The following is a 16,776-nucleotide window of genomic DNA, read 5'->3' on the forward strand; positions in this document are numbered from 1 at the left end:
ATCAAACTCTATTATAGATAATACTTTAAACTTCCTCTCCTAGCCTGCCTTTTACATAAAACACTAAACAGAGATTAAATGAGCAGGGAGAACAACTAGAAAAGCAGTAATTATGGTTCTGAGTAACACGCGCATGGATTGTCTTTTCCTTATATACACATATTTATCTGCCTGGTAACATTTCTGTTAAAAATGTGTGCCTGCCACTTACCGATTTATAGGCTGCAATCCTTATAGACAAATTGGAGCCAATGGTCAGTCGGCAGGGCCAGTGGATGGAATGCCTCTCAATTTTCTTGAAGACACACAGTTTTCTCAGACTCTCACTTAATAAAGAAAAGTATAAAATGAAAGCAATAATTTTTTAAATGTTAATTTGTGCTGGATGATGCATTTGGTTTTCTAGAATGAAAAGTGAGTTGCAGTTAATTATAAAGAGAGAAACAGCAGGGGATGGCAGGAAAACAACAACCACAAGTTGGGAGATGGCTAGAGTATGAGTGAGTTGGCTTAGAAGAAATAGGAGCTCAATTACTTTACTGACAGGTGAAAAACAACACCTCTATCTTCCCCTTATTCAGTATTTTCTTTCAACTCTGTCAGAGGTTCTTAACGTTTTTTCCAGGACCAAGGACATCTTTGAGGATGTGATAAAAGCACATTTACAAATGAGTCTGCACATAATATGAAGGGTTCTGGGAGACTCGGACAGGCGGATCACGAGGTCAGGAGTTCAAGACCAGACTGGCCAATATGGTGAAACCCCATCTCTACTAAAAAGAACAAAAAATAGGACATGGTGGCTCATGCCTGCAATCCCAGGTACTCGGGAGGCTGAGGTAGGATAACTGCTTGAGCTGGGACCCAGGAGGCAGAGGTTGCAGTGAGCTGAGATGGCGCCACTGCACTCCAGCATGGGCTACAGAGCAAGACTCTATCTCAAAAAAAAAAAAAAAAAAAAAGGGGGTTCACCACCAACTCCCTGAAAACCATGGGCCTGAGGATAAGAATCTCTGCTCTAGAATATCAAAGGGAGTGTACCATCCTATAATATCACTGCTCACAACTCTATAATTCATTAATTCCAATTCTGAATATTAAAGATTTGTTTTTATATGTATATCAGAGGGAGAGTTAAACAAAGACGATCCAAGGAATAAAGGAATTTAGTTCATATTTAGTCTTAAGGTAAAGCAGGTAACTCTGCATTTCTTACTGCTGGGAAAAGCTGGGGAGAGGTGTAAACACAGTGTTGTGGAGCGCTGCTTCATTTAAACAAAAGTGAAGATCAATCATATTTTCATCTGGCCCCTAATGAAACACAACAGGGAAGATGATAGGAGATAGGTGGAATTTGTGGTATTCACTAAAATAAGCAGCAAAGGAATTAATGACCAAATACACTCAAAACATACAGTCCAGACTTTCTGGTTGAACTCCTTGGTACAGACAAAAAAACAGATTTATGAAGTGGTAAAGAGAATTCTCTCACATTATCCACAGAGTTACGGACAGGGAGGTCTCAAGAGACTCCAATTTTCAGAAATAATTTACAATGAATAGTAGATGTTTTACCTGACACCCAGCTTCCAAAGCCTATGGTACACCATGGCTTTGGATTTATTGAGGGATGAATGATCTGGACGAGGTCTAACGTGTCCCACTCAACATTACTAGTCAAAGAGAATCTAAACCTCATGGCCTAAAATCACCATGAGGTTTAGATTCTATTTCAGGGGAAATTCTAAAGATGGGTATCTAATACATAAGATCTGAGTAGCAGGGCATGGTGGCACACGCCTGTAATCCCAGCTACTCAGGAGGCTAAGGCATGAGAATCGCTTGAACCTGGTAGGCAGAGGTTGCAGTGAGCTGAGATCACAGCACTGTAGGATCTCTTTCAGATCTGTTAGAGACACTGCATGCCTCTCTGAGACTCTGATTCAAAAAAAAAAAAAATCTGAGAACAACTGGCTCAGTTCTGCAGTACAGCTCAATCTCCCCAAGTAGATGTCAAGTTATCTTCCTAAGATCCACACAGTGCTGTCCAGTACAACTTTCTGCAATGATAGGAATGTTCTATTTCTAACCATGCAAGCCCAATAGACGTTTGAAAAACAGCTAGTGTGACTGAGGGACTCAATTTTAAAATGCATTTAATTTTAACTAACTGGAATTTAAAAAGCCACATTTAGCTAACGGCTACTGTATTGGATGGCAAAGTTCTGGTCTACATCTTCACGGCAGACCTAAAATCAAAGTAGCTTCAAATTGCTAAAACAATGCATAGTCAATAATTTCCCTACCTGCTATGCTTTGGAAAAATTAAAAACAAACACACACACACACACACACACACACACACACACACACACACTTTTTAAAGAGTTATCTATATCGGCCTCTAATTTTTCTTTTTCTTTTGAAACAGTCTTCCTCTGTCGACCAGGCTGGAGTGCAGTGGCATGATCTTGGCTCACTGCAACCTTCGCCTCCCAGGTTCAAGTGATTCTCCTGCCTCAGTCTCTCAAGTAGCTGGGACTACAGGCACGAACCACCATGCCCGGCTAATTACTGCTACTGTTAGTAGAAACAGAGTTTCACCATGTTGGTCAGGCTGGTCTCAAACTCCTGACCTCAGGTGATTCGCCTGCCTCAGCCTCCCAAAGTGCTGGGATTACAGGGGTTGAGCCACGGTGCCCAGCCTAATTTTTCTTTATGATATCATGATTAATATGTTAGCTTAAGGCATTTATTCCCAAATTTGAAAGTCAAACTTAGGAACACATATCTGTACATATTGCGACAAGAACACATTAGGCCAAGAAACTTCGTCTTACAGGATTCCTCACTGATTCCTAGGGCAATACTGTGGGCAATTTCAATTCTGTTTCCTGAATCTCCATTTACCTATAATTTTTCAAGGCTGTACTTAGAAAATCAGAATATAGCTTTTGTCAATTACAGCTCATCAGAAATATTAAAAATGGTGGTTGAGAAAAAATATTAAGAAGATACACACTGTAGCTACTTTTAAAAAAAATTGAGTTGTTGAATCATTATTTCAATTTGCTTAAACAGCCTGTATTTTGTGTACTGATTGATAATTTGTAAATAATTCATGAATATCAAGCAGTATTATCCCTGATAGACACAGACTATTCTAGATGCCACTGATCCTTCTTAGGTTCTCTGCTCAAAATGCATGTATGTCCAATTGCAACCAAGAATAAGATGGATAAAGGAGATGGTCTCTTCCACAGTCTCTAGCTGGATGGTTGAAAAAAGTTTGCTTTATCATTATATGGTACTTCAGGGAGTTCACTTTTTAAAAATCATTTTGCCTTTCCAAAGCCCACAGAAAATAAGTAGGCTATGAATTCTTTGCATTGTAGATTTTTGTCTTTTTTTCTCACCTGATCAAACTACTTTGTGATCAAAAGTTAAAAAAAAAATCAGTATACCATAATGTGTTACTTTCTAAAACCTTAATTGATGATAGGAAGATACTGACCATCTCAAATCTGAGACCACTTTCTATAATTAAGAATGTTTTTTTGTAGATGTATGAAAAGAAAGGTCTCAAGAAATGTATCCCAAGCTTGGCATAATGAAGAAATCTACTATTTCATCTTTTGCAATTTGACTTGTTAATTTCTCATAGTATCTATATATTCCTAAACTTCACTGACACAGGTTCTGGAAATAAATGAGAAATGTGTGCCAAGAACACAAACTTTAAAAAGGGTAATTAAAAGTGGGGTACCATTTCTTTAATAAAACTCAGAATATTAAGGTATGGACTAATTCAAGAGTTGCCCAGAAGAAGAAAACATTTGTGTGACCTCTAATCACAAAAGAAATTTATGCAGATACAATTAAAAATTCCCAGGAATTTTTCAATTCTTACCTGAAGGAATAAATTTCATCCAACCCATCTTCACCTTCTAAAGATATCATCACCATTTTCACTATCTCAAGACCTTCTTTTTGCTGTTCGGTAATTCCTTTTAGTGGAAAGGAGGGCCCATGGCCACCCAAGAGAAAGGGGCCATCTCCTCTGTCTCCACTTCCATCTTCCTTGTCAAGTGAGAAAGGCAAGCTATTAAAGAAAGATCAACAGTAGTTAAGGTTCCAACTGTCACTCAGCAGCTATGAGAAAATGAGCATATCAGTCAACCTTACCAAACTTCAAATTTCTCATCTGTCAAATGACTCTTACCTATCTTAGCTTATTTCTCCCAGTTTCAAGTGACTGAAACCTTTGATTTGTAAAAGGGAAAAAATCACTGGCCTATATAACCAAACAATTGAAAGGGCAGGGTGGCACAAGGCCTTAGGAAATCCCAGGGTCTCAACTGTCACAAGGATTACTCTCTATTTTACCTTCATTTGCCTTTACGCTGGCTTTACTCTCTCAGACTAGCCTCTTCCACGTTGTTATGGCCTAAATGTGTCCCCAAAATCATTATGTTGAAACCTAATCACCAATACGATAGTATTAAGACAGAGGGTCTTTGGGAGGTAATGTCGTCCTAAGGGTAGGGAACTCATAAATGGAATGAGTGACCTTAAAAAAGTGGTTGAAGGGAGAGGCTTTTTGTCATCTTTGCCTTTTATGTCCATCATGTGAGCACACAGTGTTAGCCCTTTTGACATAGGAAGACACAGCAATAAGGCACCATTTTGGAAGCAGAGATCTCTCAGCAGATATCAAATCTGCTAGTCCTGTGATCTTGGACTTCCCAGCCTCCAGAACTGTGAGAAATAAATTTGTTTTTAAGGCAATTTCTCATTTTATTTGCTACTCTTAATAGGGCTTTCTATTTACATTTTTTCTTCATATACTTAGCAAATGCAACATGATGTAATTTGCATGTCCTGCATTATTTATTAGATAAAAAGTTTCCAGGGAGCAAAGTGTGACACACGGGGTTTGCATCAGGTTACTGCTGCTTCCCTATCATCAACTAGAAAAGGACAAATGACGTAGAAGTGAAGAGAAAGGAAGTTATCCTGGAAGAAGAAGTTACAATAACAGTTCTGTCTATTCTGCATTAGATCAGAAATAAGCTTCCTCAGTAGTCAGTAGAAGAAACTAAAAACGATGCCGGGTGCAGTGGCTCACAGCTGTAATCCCAACACTCTGGGAGGCAAAGTGGGGGAAAACACTTGAGGTCAGGAGTTCAAGACCAGCCTGGCCAACATGGTGAAACCCCGCCTCTCTAAAAATACAAATGTTAGCTGGGTGTGGTGGTACACACCTGTAACCCCAGCTCCTCGGGAGGCTGAGACAGGAGAATCACTTGAGCCCAGGAGGCAGAGGTTGCAGTGAGCCGAGATCAGATCATGCCATTGCACTCCAGCTTGGGCGACAGAGCAAGACTCCATGTCAAAACAAAAAACAAACAAAAAACCTAAAAACTGCTGGGTAAGGTAACGTACACCTGTAATCTCAGCTATAGAAAAGGCTCAGGTGGGAGGTTCACTTGATCCCAAGAGTTTTAGGCTGCAGTGAGCTATAACTGTGCCACTGCACTCCAGTCTGGGTAACAGAACAAGACCTTATCTCTAAAAAAATAAAAATAATAAAAAATATATACAAAATAAATTTAAAACTATGTCCAAGGAACAAGCCTGCTCCGAACACAGTGCTTCTTTGAGCTGTTGGCATTTTTTTAGTCCAATTAGAAAAATCAATTGTACATGGAATACACCAAACAATAAAAACTATGAACTCTACTTTGCATGCTGGAGGTTTGTAGCACAGGAAGAAAGCTTATTATCCAAGAAAAAAAATACAACCAAATAAAAAGCAAATAAAAGAAAAGGCAATGTATGCTTCCTCTTCTGCACTTTTCTGTATTGCTTATCGAAAAAATGAGTAGCCCTTTCAAATAACATTCACAGAAGTACAGTATGCTTCTACCATGTAAAGGCATCCTGAGATTATGAACAGGGACCAGAAGCTGAGCTGGGCTTCTGAAGTACTGAGAAAAACCTCAACTCAATAAGAAGTGTCACTTAAAAAGCACTTAATTTCTCTGAAGTACTGTCTTAATAAGTATTGGTTTGATGGGTTATTCTGAACTCTTTTTCTAGTCCTACAAAAAGGAGATGTTGTTCAGTAGTCTTAGAGAAGACTACTCATACATGCAAAACAAGTTCTTAATGTCCCCTGGCAGGCACTTTAAGAAGCCAAAGGCTTCTGAACTAGACTTCTTGGCAAAGCTCTCAATTTGAAAAGCAACAGAAGATTAATAATTCAACATCCTATACCATCACTCAACTTTCACCAAAAATAGGACAAGAAAAGATAGGTTTCAAATGCAGCAGGAAGTGTTAGCGTGTGAAAGAAATTTTTATTAGCAGTGTAAGATAAAGTAAATCCTGGAGGGAAAATTCAAGTTATTGTGTGAGGAGGAACTCTCTCCCTAACAAAATGTGAAATATATATTTTTCCCCTAAAGTTTTAGACCCCATCTCTGAATACATATAAACAAATTAAATTTTATCTATGTATCTACATCTTTTGGATCTGAAAAGAGTTAAATACAAACATGTTATATATTTAGAATGATTCCTAAGTTGGCATTCCTGTCTACCCTAAAACATCCATCCACTCTCTGCAGGACACAGTTCTCTAGAGCTGTTTAAGGGGAAAAAAACCCATCAATCTGGTAACCGTTTGGGTAAAGTTTTCTACATAGGAAGGAGATATACTGAATATCCTCAAAGGATATTCTAATTCTGCAATTTTTTGAGTCTAAGAACATGGAAAAATGATCTGATACTAAGCTCAATTCTTCTGTATCACTGACTTTCATCTCTTTGTCACCAACATTCAGAACAGTTCCTAGAACACAGAGAGTAATCAGCACATGTTTGCTGAGTAGTCAGTCATCTGACAGATTCAGCCTTGGAACAGAAAGTGAAAATTCCCATAAACCAAGTACTCTATAAGGAAGTCCCATTCACCGTATTAGGAAAGCAGAGAATTTGTATACATGCATTATTCTTAGGATCTTACAAGAATTGCAGGGAGATGTCACATTTCTTCAAGCTATGAATTATAATATCCAGCTGACTTTTGCTGAATCGGCTGCTGAGGTCAGTGAATATTTCAATATGCCTCTTCTCAAACTTCTTTCCTCTAAAAGAGAGTTTTCATATTAAGAAATCATTCTCCTGAATTATTTTCTACAAATTCAAATATACTTGGTCACTGAGGAGAGAAGCTTAGCAATGGATCTAGACACAGTTAATAAACGAGATTACATTCTAGTAGTCCAGTTAAGTTCTTATTAAACTCATAAGCAACCCTGATATACTTTATACTTTGAACAACTTGGGCAAAATTTCTGAGCATTATAGAAATATTATGGATTCCTAAATCGAATGTGATGAAAAAAAGGTCCCTTTCCAGCCTCCACTGGAGGCAGAATGTAAACAAAGAATTCTCCCAGCATACTGTAACTTCAGCCTTGCTCAGGTTCACTTTCTAAACATCCTGCTCTGAGTCTATGCACAGACCTTATATGGCAAGATTTCGCAGAGGATGTGTAGAGATTGAGAAATGATTGTACAGATTTAGGCCTGGGATTTTAGTGCAAATGGTTTTCCTGACAGGCAAGAGGTATGTGTACATGCACATGGGCATCTCCAGGGATACATTTCCAAAGCACAATAATTAAATAATGAATTAGGAAGCAGGCCAGGCATGATGGTTCATGCATGTAATCCTAACACTTTGGAAGGCCAAGATGGGAGGACTGCTTGAAGCCAGGAGTTTGAGGCCAGCCTGGGCAAAGCAGTGAGACCATCTTTACAAAAATAAAAATTTTTTAATTAGGTGGAATTGGTGGCCTGCACCTATAGTCTCAGCTACTCGGGAAGATCAGGTGCAAGGATTTCTTGAGCCCAGGAGGTCAAGGTGAGGTTGCTGTGAGCTATGTTGGCACCATTGCACTCTAGCCTGGGTGACAGAACAAGACCCCACCTCCAAAAAAAAAAAAAAAATACACATACACAACAAAAAAAGGGAAGTTGATCAGAATTACTATGCACTTAATATCAATGACATATGGATTATACCACTTAGCATTTTGAAAACTTCCTGGTAATTCAGCTTAAGTCTAATAGGAAGTAAACTGAAATAAGCCAAATGTTGTCCCAGAGAAATACTCAGTAGAGCCCTTCTTCTTTTAAAACTTTTAAAAAAACAGAGAGGTTGGACTGAACCATTCAACTCTACAAAATGTTTCTTTTGCCATACAAACATGCTGCTTGATTAACAATGAATCAAAGTACATTCAATACATTAACCCATACAATTTTTGCAGAAAGGTTCACTTCCCGCTGTCTTCCTTGGAACACTTACATGGTTTCATGTTGAATCACATCCATGCTCACAATTAGTGCATCCAGGACTCAGCTAGTTAAGGACAGGGATATCACCAGTCTCTTCATGCCGTGAACACGCAACTCTTTCCAATGAAGTCCACTGTGCTAGAAATTGTGGACACTGAACTATGTGATGACTTAAAGTACTTGCCTGAGTGTCCTTCTTCAAAAGTTCACTAACATATATTCATACATGCTACATATCAAAGTATATATCCTGACAAAAACAACCAAGAAATATAAACAAAAGGTAACCTAACACATTGCATTCATTTCCCCAAAAATTATGCCATTTAATAGTATCTAGAACCAATTTTTGGTGGTCACAGTCCATTCTTAAATATGAAGTGAGCCATAATGTAGCATTTGCAAGTTGCTCCTAACACAACAGCACTTCCCAGTGATCACGAATAGCACTACTAATTAATTAGAAAAACAGCAAGAGTAATCCCTTAAAATTAGGGAGCTGTGGAATACACCGGAAATCTCACACTTTGGGAATCAATCTGATTTCTGGCACAAAAACATCTTCCATCCAGAAAAAAGTGGAGAACATTAAGAGGATGCTCTTTTTAAAATATCTTTTATCCTCCTCCAAACATTTCGAGCAAGCACCACCAAAACCCTCTGCATATAGTCAATACTCACATATATTCCCTAGATTTTCCCCTTACTATGCCTCCCAACCTCTCAATATCACCCATGCAGAGAATAGGCAAGTGAGTGGAGGGCTGGCAGGCACCTAAACTGATTAATTTCACATTAAATACTATATCACATTACCTCCCCCTCCTCAGAGCAAAATATTCCCATATACTCATAGCTGAAATTCTGGGGGTGTCTCATCAAACTGCATTACAATTTCCAGAATAAAGGAAATTTCTTAAAGTCTTCCCTGGCAGAAAAAGGATACAGTCAGCCTGTTGAGAACCTGGTTGGATTTTGCTTTCAATGTCCTCCAGCAAATCAAAATCTGGTAACATCAGATGTCTGTGCACTGTGATGTTCTGATACTGATCCCCACCAGAAAGGGGATTGTCAGTGACATCCGTACCAAACAGGACTAAAGCAATCTCATCCTTGTTCTCAGCAAACACCTAGAGAAAAACACCATATTAGAACAACCTGAAAGCAATAAAATACCTAACCTTCAGGGAGCAGGACCACCATACCTCTGGCATAACCATGGCAGGTCCCTGAATCCATATAGTATTGGGTGAGATGAAACGGAAACTTACGGACAATGACAATTCTTAGGTTCTAAACAGATTTTTTAAATTGACTATAAGTCTCACACTTCATTTCAGCAGAAGTTGGTGTGTGGAAATAGGAGGGCGGTAAGTGCTCTTGATGACTTCCAGTCAAAGCAAACTCTAATTCTCAATTAGACAACCAATCATGGATAATTTGAAAAGATTTTAGTATGTTTTTACAGAATGTCTATCCCTGGTTTAAATTTCCCAGAGGTTAAAAAAAATTGTGAGATAGCCTGTATCTCAGCAATTTCACTGGCAGGCATATATAGTATACCCTAGAAAAATTCTTGTGCATGTATGCAAGGTGACAATAGACAGGAAGTTTACACTTCAGCACTGTTTCTAATAGGGCAAAAACTGGAAGCAAACTATCAATAAACAGGAGAATGCAAAAATACACTGCAGAATATTTATACAATGCATTATCACACTCCGATAAAATTGAATAAATTTGTGCAACACATTATCAACATGAATAGATCTCAAAAAACATAGGCTGAGAAAAGATATGCTGCAGAATTACATGTACCATATAAAACAATTTACATACACTTTTGACAGTTTTACACAATACTATTTACTTATGTCCAATACTATAAAATATACACAGTAATAGCTACCAAAATTCTGAGAAAAGGAGAAGAGAACAAAAAGGGTTAGGAAGGGACTTCGAGTTTATCTGTAATACTTGATTTAAAAAAGAAATCAAACAAATATGCTAAAACATTATAGCATAAGACAATGGGAAAATTGGTTTCCTGTATAGTCTCCGTATTTACGTTTTATGAAATCCTTCACAATAAAATATAAAAACAAAAAATGGTATCTGACACAAAGGGCAGTCCTGTCCCATTCGAATTATTAACCTAAGCCTTTTTACATTGATAGGGAAGAGTGCTGTACGGAGAGAGAAGAGCATTCTGTCATTCTTAATTTTTGTTGGGTCTGTTCAATCCTCTAGTCTGTAAACAACTCAACTACAATTTCCAGTTGTACAGGGAGTAATGGTGCCTGCTACTGGATTCAAATATGTCTAGCATACTGGCTGGGCGGGTACCTGCCGCCTAGTCAAGCATCCATCTTAAGCAAGGTAATCTTACCCCAAACAAAATCTGTCATGGGAAGGGAGGAAATTCTGAACGCAGTTAGACTGGCACTAGGTTTTATCCTCCAGCCTTCCTGAGTCTGACTCTTTCTCTTTGAAACAAAAACAAACAAAAAAACGCCTATACTCTCGTTACTGGGATGAGTCGGCAGTTCTCCCGAGAAACTCCGGAATGGCGACTCTGCAGCAATTTTGGTTCTTAGTCTTCTCGAAGTAAAGAATGCAAACGACAGACACAGGCAAGGTTTAAAGCAGGAGAAAAATTTATTTAAGCAAGGTGAGAGTTTACTGGAGAAAGAAGAGTACACGAAAGAGAACACAAACGACGACGCGAAAAATCAAGGGCTTTGCGTCCTTCTTTGTTGTTTCTAGACTCCTCCCCGCGTCTTTTCCCGGGCTCCCAGTCTCCTTTGTTCCTCCCTTAAGCAGGCCTAATTAATTAACGCATGCGCACTGGCCCTGCTAGCGCTTAGAAGGGGGCCGTAGGCGTGCTGGGGTTACCGGTCATGCGCGTGCTCACTAGAGGCAGTTCGCCCTTATTGGTCGAGCGCCCCCAGAGGAAGCTTTTATACCGGTTATATTTCACCATCCTGCTTTTACCGGGCATGCTCGAAACCTTAGGGATTGTGGCTTGCTCAACTCCAGGTGTTTTCTGTCTGTTGTAAGATTCCTGTAATTCCTGGCGCCAATCATGGCCACTTATTACCTTAGAGTGATAGTTTTATGCCCGCCTGTCCTCCCCTCGGTGAGAATCTGACAGCTTTGGGGACCCTTCCTTGCCCTGGTCATCACTTCAGAGGGCTGATTTTTAACTGCCTAACCATGGCTTCACAAATGCCCAACATTCTCGGGGGCCCTCTCTCCTGCCCTGCTCAGGTCTAACTATCTTCTCTAACAGCATACTGCGGCACAGCCACGCTACTCGAATTCCACGAACCCAACTATAACCAAGAACAGGGTTAGAGCACCCTCCTTGACACCAACACCTCAAGGACTCCAGGTCATCAGGATTTTCAAAAATCTAGAATAACACGTGGGAAGTAGTAGTGCCCAACGGAAATGGAAACACACAGAAGAAACAGTAAGTGTCCAGAAGGAGCAGCAGAAGACAGTGAATGAAGCAGGACTTCCTGGACTGAGCAAAAATGGCAGTCATACCAAGTAGAAGGGGCAGAAATAAAAATAGCTAACGCTTACATAGTGTTTACAATATTCCAAGCGCTGTTCTAAGCACTTTATCTACATTAATTCTTTTATTCCTCAAAACAACCCTATGTGACGGGTATTATTTTTCTCATTTTACACATGGGACACTGAGGCACTGTAGTAGTTGGCCTCCAAGATAGCCACCATCCATTCCTTCTCTCCCTGTATTTGTAGGCTACTCCTTTTATGAAGAGCAGGAGTCTAATTCTCCTCTCTTAAATATTATCTAGCCTTAGTGTCTTGCTTGACTAACAGAAAACAGAAACGACTTTCTGGGATTTTTAAAAATAGGTCATAAGAAGCCACACAGGCAGGGTCTTATAGAAAACTCACCCTTGGGATACTCCTTAGAACCAGCTGCTTCATGTGACAATTCAAGCTATACAGAAACCACAGGTAGAGGTTCTAATGGATAGCCACAACTGAGCTCACAGCCACTAGAAAGCATCATCTTCCAGCCATTTGAGTAAGCCATTTTGGACATCTGGTCCAGCTGAGCCTTTGGATGACTCCAGTCCCAGCTGCCATCTGATTGCAACTGCCTAAGAGGCCTCAATAGAGAATCACCCAACTGAGTGACCCAGTCATTGGCAGAACCATGAATGATGAGTTTTTAAAATGTTACTTGAGACACTACATTTTGGGGTAGTTGATTACACAGCAAAAGATACCTGAACTAGGCAAAGAAGTTAAAGGACTTGTTCAAGATCACAAGGTTAATAAATGACATGGCAGAGCAAGAATTTAAACCCAAGCCATCTGTCTCTAGAGATTGTGCTTTTAAGCGTTACTTTTTACTGCCTCTTGTTTCTGATAAAAACTGTAATATCCAGTGGAGGGGCCAAAATGAGGGAAGAAAAAATATCAGACTTTAGTGGTAGGGGACTTGCATGTGAGTACATGCAAGGAAACTCCCCAGATTCCCCCAAACAGAGGGACTGGACACTATAAGGAGGCTGGTATCTTGCATTAGTAGGTAGAGGCAACAAGCAGTTCAAACATGGGTTACAAGCTCAGTGTCAATCTGAAACTTACCTGTCGCTGAACAAACATGGTTATCACCTTCTTTGCTTGTTCAAATGGGGATTCTTCACCAGGAAAAGAGTTACTCATGGTAAAGCCCACATCCATACACAGCACAACAGCTGCCTAGAAACAAAGTTCCAAAGAGTACTTGAGAAAATAAGTCATAAGAAAAGATTATAAGACTGTACCTTCCTTATTGTATTCACGAACCTATAACAGTATTTAGGAAAGGTGTGAGAAAGGGAAGGGATGTGTCCTACATAAAGAATGTAAGACATAAATTTTCACTATGGAAAACCCTTGAATAGTCCTGATACTTTCTAAAAGCTACAAAAGTTTCTAGCAGGAAAGGAACATGCTCCAGGTAGCTGCCACTCCTTTGGCCTGAAGAAACCAATGATGAGCAGATATGAAGCCAAACTGCAGGCCAGAGTTAAGCCCAGTTATGTACAATATGCATCAGGCAAACTGCAGCTGATCTGCGGACCTACAAACACGAGAACAGATGTCTTCATTGTAAGTCACTAATTTGGGGCATAATTTGTTATGAAGCGTTTCTGTTACAACAGGTGACTGCTACAATCTAGATATATGCTAAGAGGTATACCCTGACAATTTTAGTCAGTTTATAAACCGATGATCTAAAATAAAGACACCAAATCTATTCTAGTAGAGGACACAGATAACAAATAATACCAGAACAATGTTCCATGACAGAAATATGCAGTGGGCACTGAGAGACACAAAAGAAGCATCCATCCACTCAAGACTGGTGGAGGGGATATGAGAGTGGTAAGGGACAGAAAAAGTTTCCTGAATGTGGATTTTCTTGGGTGAATCTTAAAGAATGAGTAGGAGTCAATCAAGTAAACAAGGAAGTTACAGACAGAATCACATAAGCAAAGGCACAAGCCATTACACAGCAATCATCTATGTAGAAAATACAGGAAATAAGAGAAACAGAAACAAAAAGGAATACATGTAAAGTTATTTATACCTGGCTTCCAAATTTTACCTGAATACAAGTTGGAAGAGACCTGGACTGATGGCAACTCACAATTTCAGTGTGAATTATAAAATCAATCAACAATGTGATATGACTGTTACACCACATTCCCTACATCTATCTCACTTCATATGCCTAAATATGTTAGTCTGTATCAACAGTATAGTGAATTCGAGAAAGGAAAAGAAGGATCTTCTGGTGAAAAAAGATAATAGCAATCTGGAGACCTGGGACTTAGTCCCATCTCTCCTACCAATTAGTTCTGAGTCCTTGGGAATGTCAATCTCACTGTTTATAATACTAAAAGGCAGGAAACTGTTGGACTAGATGAGGTTTAAGGTCATTTTTGGAGTTATTCCTTGACTCTGACTGATAGTCTCAGCCGTGCTTTGTATTGATCAAACAAACTGAGCAGCTCTGGGCTCACAGTTACCAGGAAAATTAATTACAAATGAACATGAAATGAGCAGGTTAGGGAAGACTCTGAAGAATACATAATGTAAAGAACAGTGGGAAAAAAACTAGATATTTAAGCCAGATGAGATGATTAAAAGGAACATAATAGTTTTCCTCCCCATCATTTTTTTTTCCTTTTTTTTGAGACATGGTTTCACTATCACCCAGGCTGGAGGGCAGTGTCATGATCATGGCTCACTGCCGCCTCCGTCTCCCAGGTTCAAGTGATCCTGCTACCTCAGCCTTCCAAATACCTGGGACTACAGATGCACCCCATTGTGCCAGCTAATTCTTAAAATTTTTCTGTAGAGATGGGGTCTCCCTATGTTGCCCAGGCTGGTCTCAAACTCCTCGGCTTAAGCAACGCTCCCACCTCAGCCTCCCAAAATGCTAGGATTACAGGCATGGGCCACTCTGTCTGGCCTCCTTCCAGATATTTGACAGCTGTTGTATAAAAGGATTGGTCTCAAGAAAGATAACCAGATTAACAGATAGAAATTATAGGGAGACTGGTGTGACTCCATACAGGGGATAAAAAAATAACATTTAGAAGTGATCAATAAAGAAACTACTCTTTTTTAAAAGTGACCTCTTGACCCTAGCAATGGTTAAAAAACCTGAATGAATTCCTATCAGGGAAGTTATAGATGATTTCTAAATGTGGTTATATATCAGGCAATACATGAAGAGGAAAGATTTTTCACTATTTTATAAACAACACAATGTACTAATATTAAGAGATTTGTGAAGTAAAAATAGATTTGGGGGAAAAAAAGGTGCTAATAAACTACAAAATTCCTTTGAGAACGTAAAACATACATCCCAGTTGCAATGCCTGGGGCATAATAATCTAAAAAAAAGAGTCACGAAATATGCTGCTGCACTTATTTGATACACATACATAAAAGCTACTTTTAAACCAGAAAACTCTAGAGAACTAAAGCACTTTTGTCATGTATCAGAGGGTTTCAAATATGGAACTTCTTGTCTGGAAGCAGAAGAATGGTCTATATATTTGAGTTCCTATCTGGCAGCAATAAGAAAACTGGGAAAGAGAAACTGAGCAACATAGCAACTCTTCATTTCTATACTGAACCAATCCAGGCTGTTAGAATTTTACTTCCAATCCATCTGCCACAAACAGCTCCTCCACTACAGCTACAAAGTTTTCAGCAGCTGAAGGAGGAGGAACAAAGGAGGTGAGTGGCATTATTAAGAGTTCATGATCGTCTTAATCGACATTTCTCAATGAGTTGAGGGAACAAGGGATCAGTTGCTGGAACTCATATCTTGTTTATCTGTATTGAATGAATTAATTCATTAATCCCTGGAACCATATCTCCCTCTAGTGACCCTTCAGAGGCAACTGCCACTCTTTTATGTTGGAAAAAAAAAGTCACTTCAAAATTCATTGTAATTTCCGTTATTGATCTGAGACACCAACGGTCATAGATTTCTAGCATCACAGAGATTCTCCAGGGCCCTGAAACCAGACAGTTTGGATTCAAATCCGGATTTCACCACGAAAAGCCCATGGAGACCAAACAGTCCCTTATTCTTCGGTTTTCCCACTTGCAAAATGGGGATAACTTCCACTTAAAAGGATTGTGAAGATTAAATGAGATAGGAATAAAAGGTTTAGATCCATATCTCAGAGTAGGCTTTCAATAAATGCGAGATATTACGTTATTATAGAGGTAACAATACGACACTTCACATTTTAAGTTATTTTAGTCACAGTCCCTCTCTGAAATTTTACAATAATCCCTGTGGTGTAGTTGCTTTACCATCGCTAATTTTCATAATCATAGAGATTTCAAGAACACAGGCTCAGAAATAATACAGGAAGTGGAGTTGGGGGGGTGGAATGGGATAAAGCGGGAGAGGGGGAGGCGCGTGGGGAGGGACGTGAGACAAAGAGCAGGTAGAGAGGAAGAAGAGGGTTGGGATTGGCGGATAGTGGAAAAGCTGGAGAGTCAGCGAAGCTCAAATTCAGGTCTTGAAACCCCAAATCCCCAGCTTTTCTGATAGCGCATCTCTCCGTCCCGGCCCTCCTGACTGAGCCCACCACCATGATCTTCTCTTGCCCCATTCCTTGGCACCGCCATGATCCCACGATTCCTGCTTCCGAAGCACGGTTTCTAGATCCCCGGCATGGGTAAGGCCCAAGGCCATGGCTTTCTTTATACCTTATTTCCCGACCGCACCATGTTGCCGGTCTTCAGGCGCTTTGCTCGCTGCTTCCGGGCGGGAACCTGCCGAGTCGCAACTCGCTTCCGGTAAACTAGCGGCAGATAGCGGGAAGAGCCGCTTCGCTT

The 16,776-nt window shown here is 39.7% G+C and overlaps 1 protein-coding gene across 1 annotated transcript in view; it reads right to left on the reverse strand.

Moving 5' to 3' along the window:
- XRCC5 (X-ray repair cross complementing 5) overlaps nt 1–16,776 on the reverse strand; it is a 98,008-nt gene extending 81,232 nt beyond the window's left edge. Inside the window, exons 1-7 of the mRNA XM_012445966.3 lie at nt 16,648–16,776; nt 13,006–13,119; nt 9,317–9,500; nt 8,381–8,429; nt 7,031–7,153; nt 3,911–4,102; nt 212–326 (exon numbers count right to left, since the gene is read on the reverse strand). Of these exons, the coding sequence (XP_012301389.3) occupies nt 212–326; nt 3,911–4,102; nt 7,031–7,153; nt 8,381–8,429; nt 9,317–9,500; nt 13,006–13,119; nt 16,648–16,668 (798 nt within the window). The 5' untranslated portion in view covers nt 16,669–16,776. The remainder of the gene's footprint in view (nt 1–211; nt 327–3,910; nt 4,103–7,030; nt 7,154–8,380; nt 8,430–9,316; nt 9,501–13,005; nt 13,120–16,647) is intronic.

Source organism: Aotus nancymaae, unplaced genomic scaffold (assembly GCF_030222135.1).
Source record: "Aotus nancymaae isolate 86718 unplaced genomic scaffold, 86718_ANA_hifiasm-v0.15.2.pri h1tg000008l, whole genome shotgun sequence".
Taxonomy (NCBI): domain Eukaryota; kingdom Metazoa; phylum Chordata; class Mammalia; order Primates; family Aotidae; genus Aotus; species Aotus nancymaae.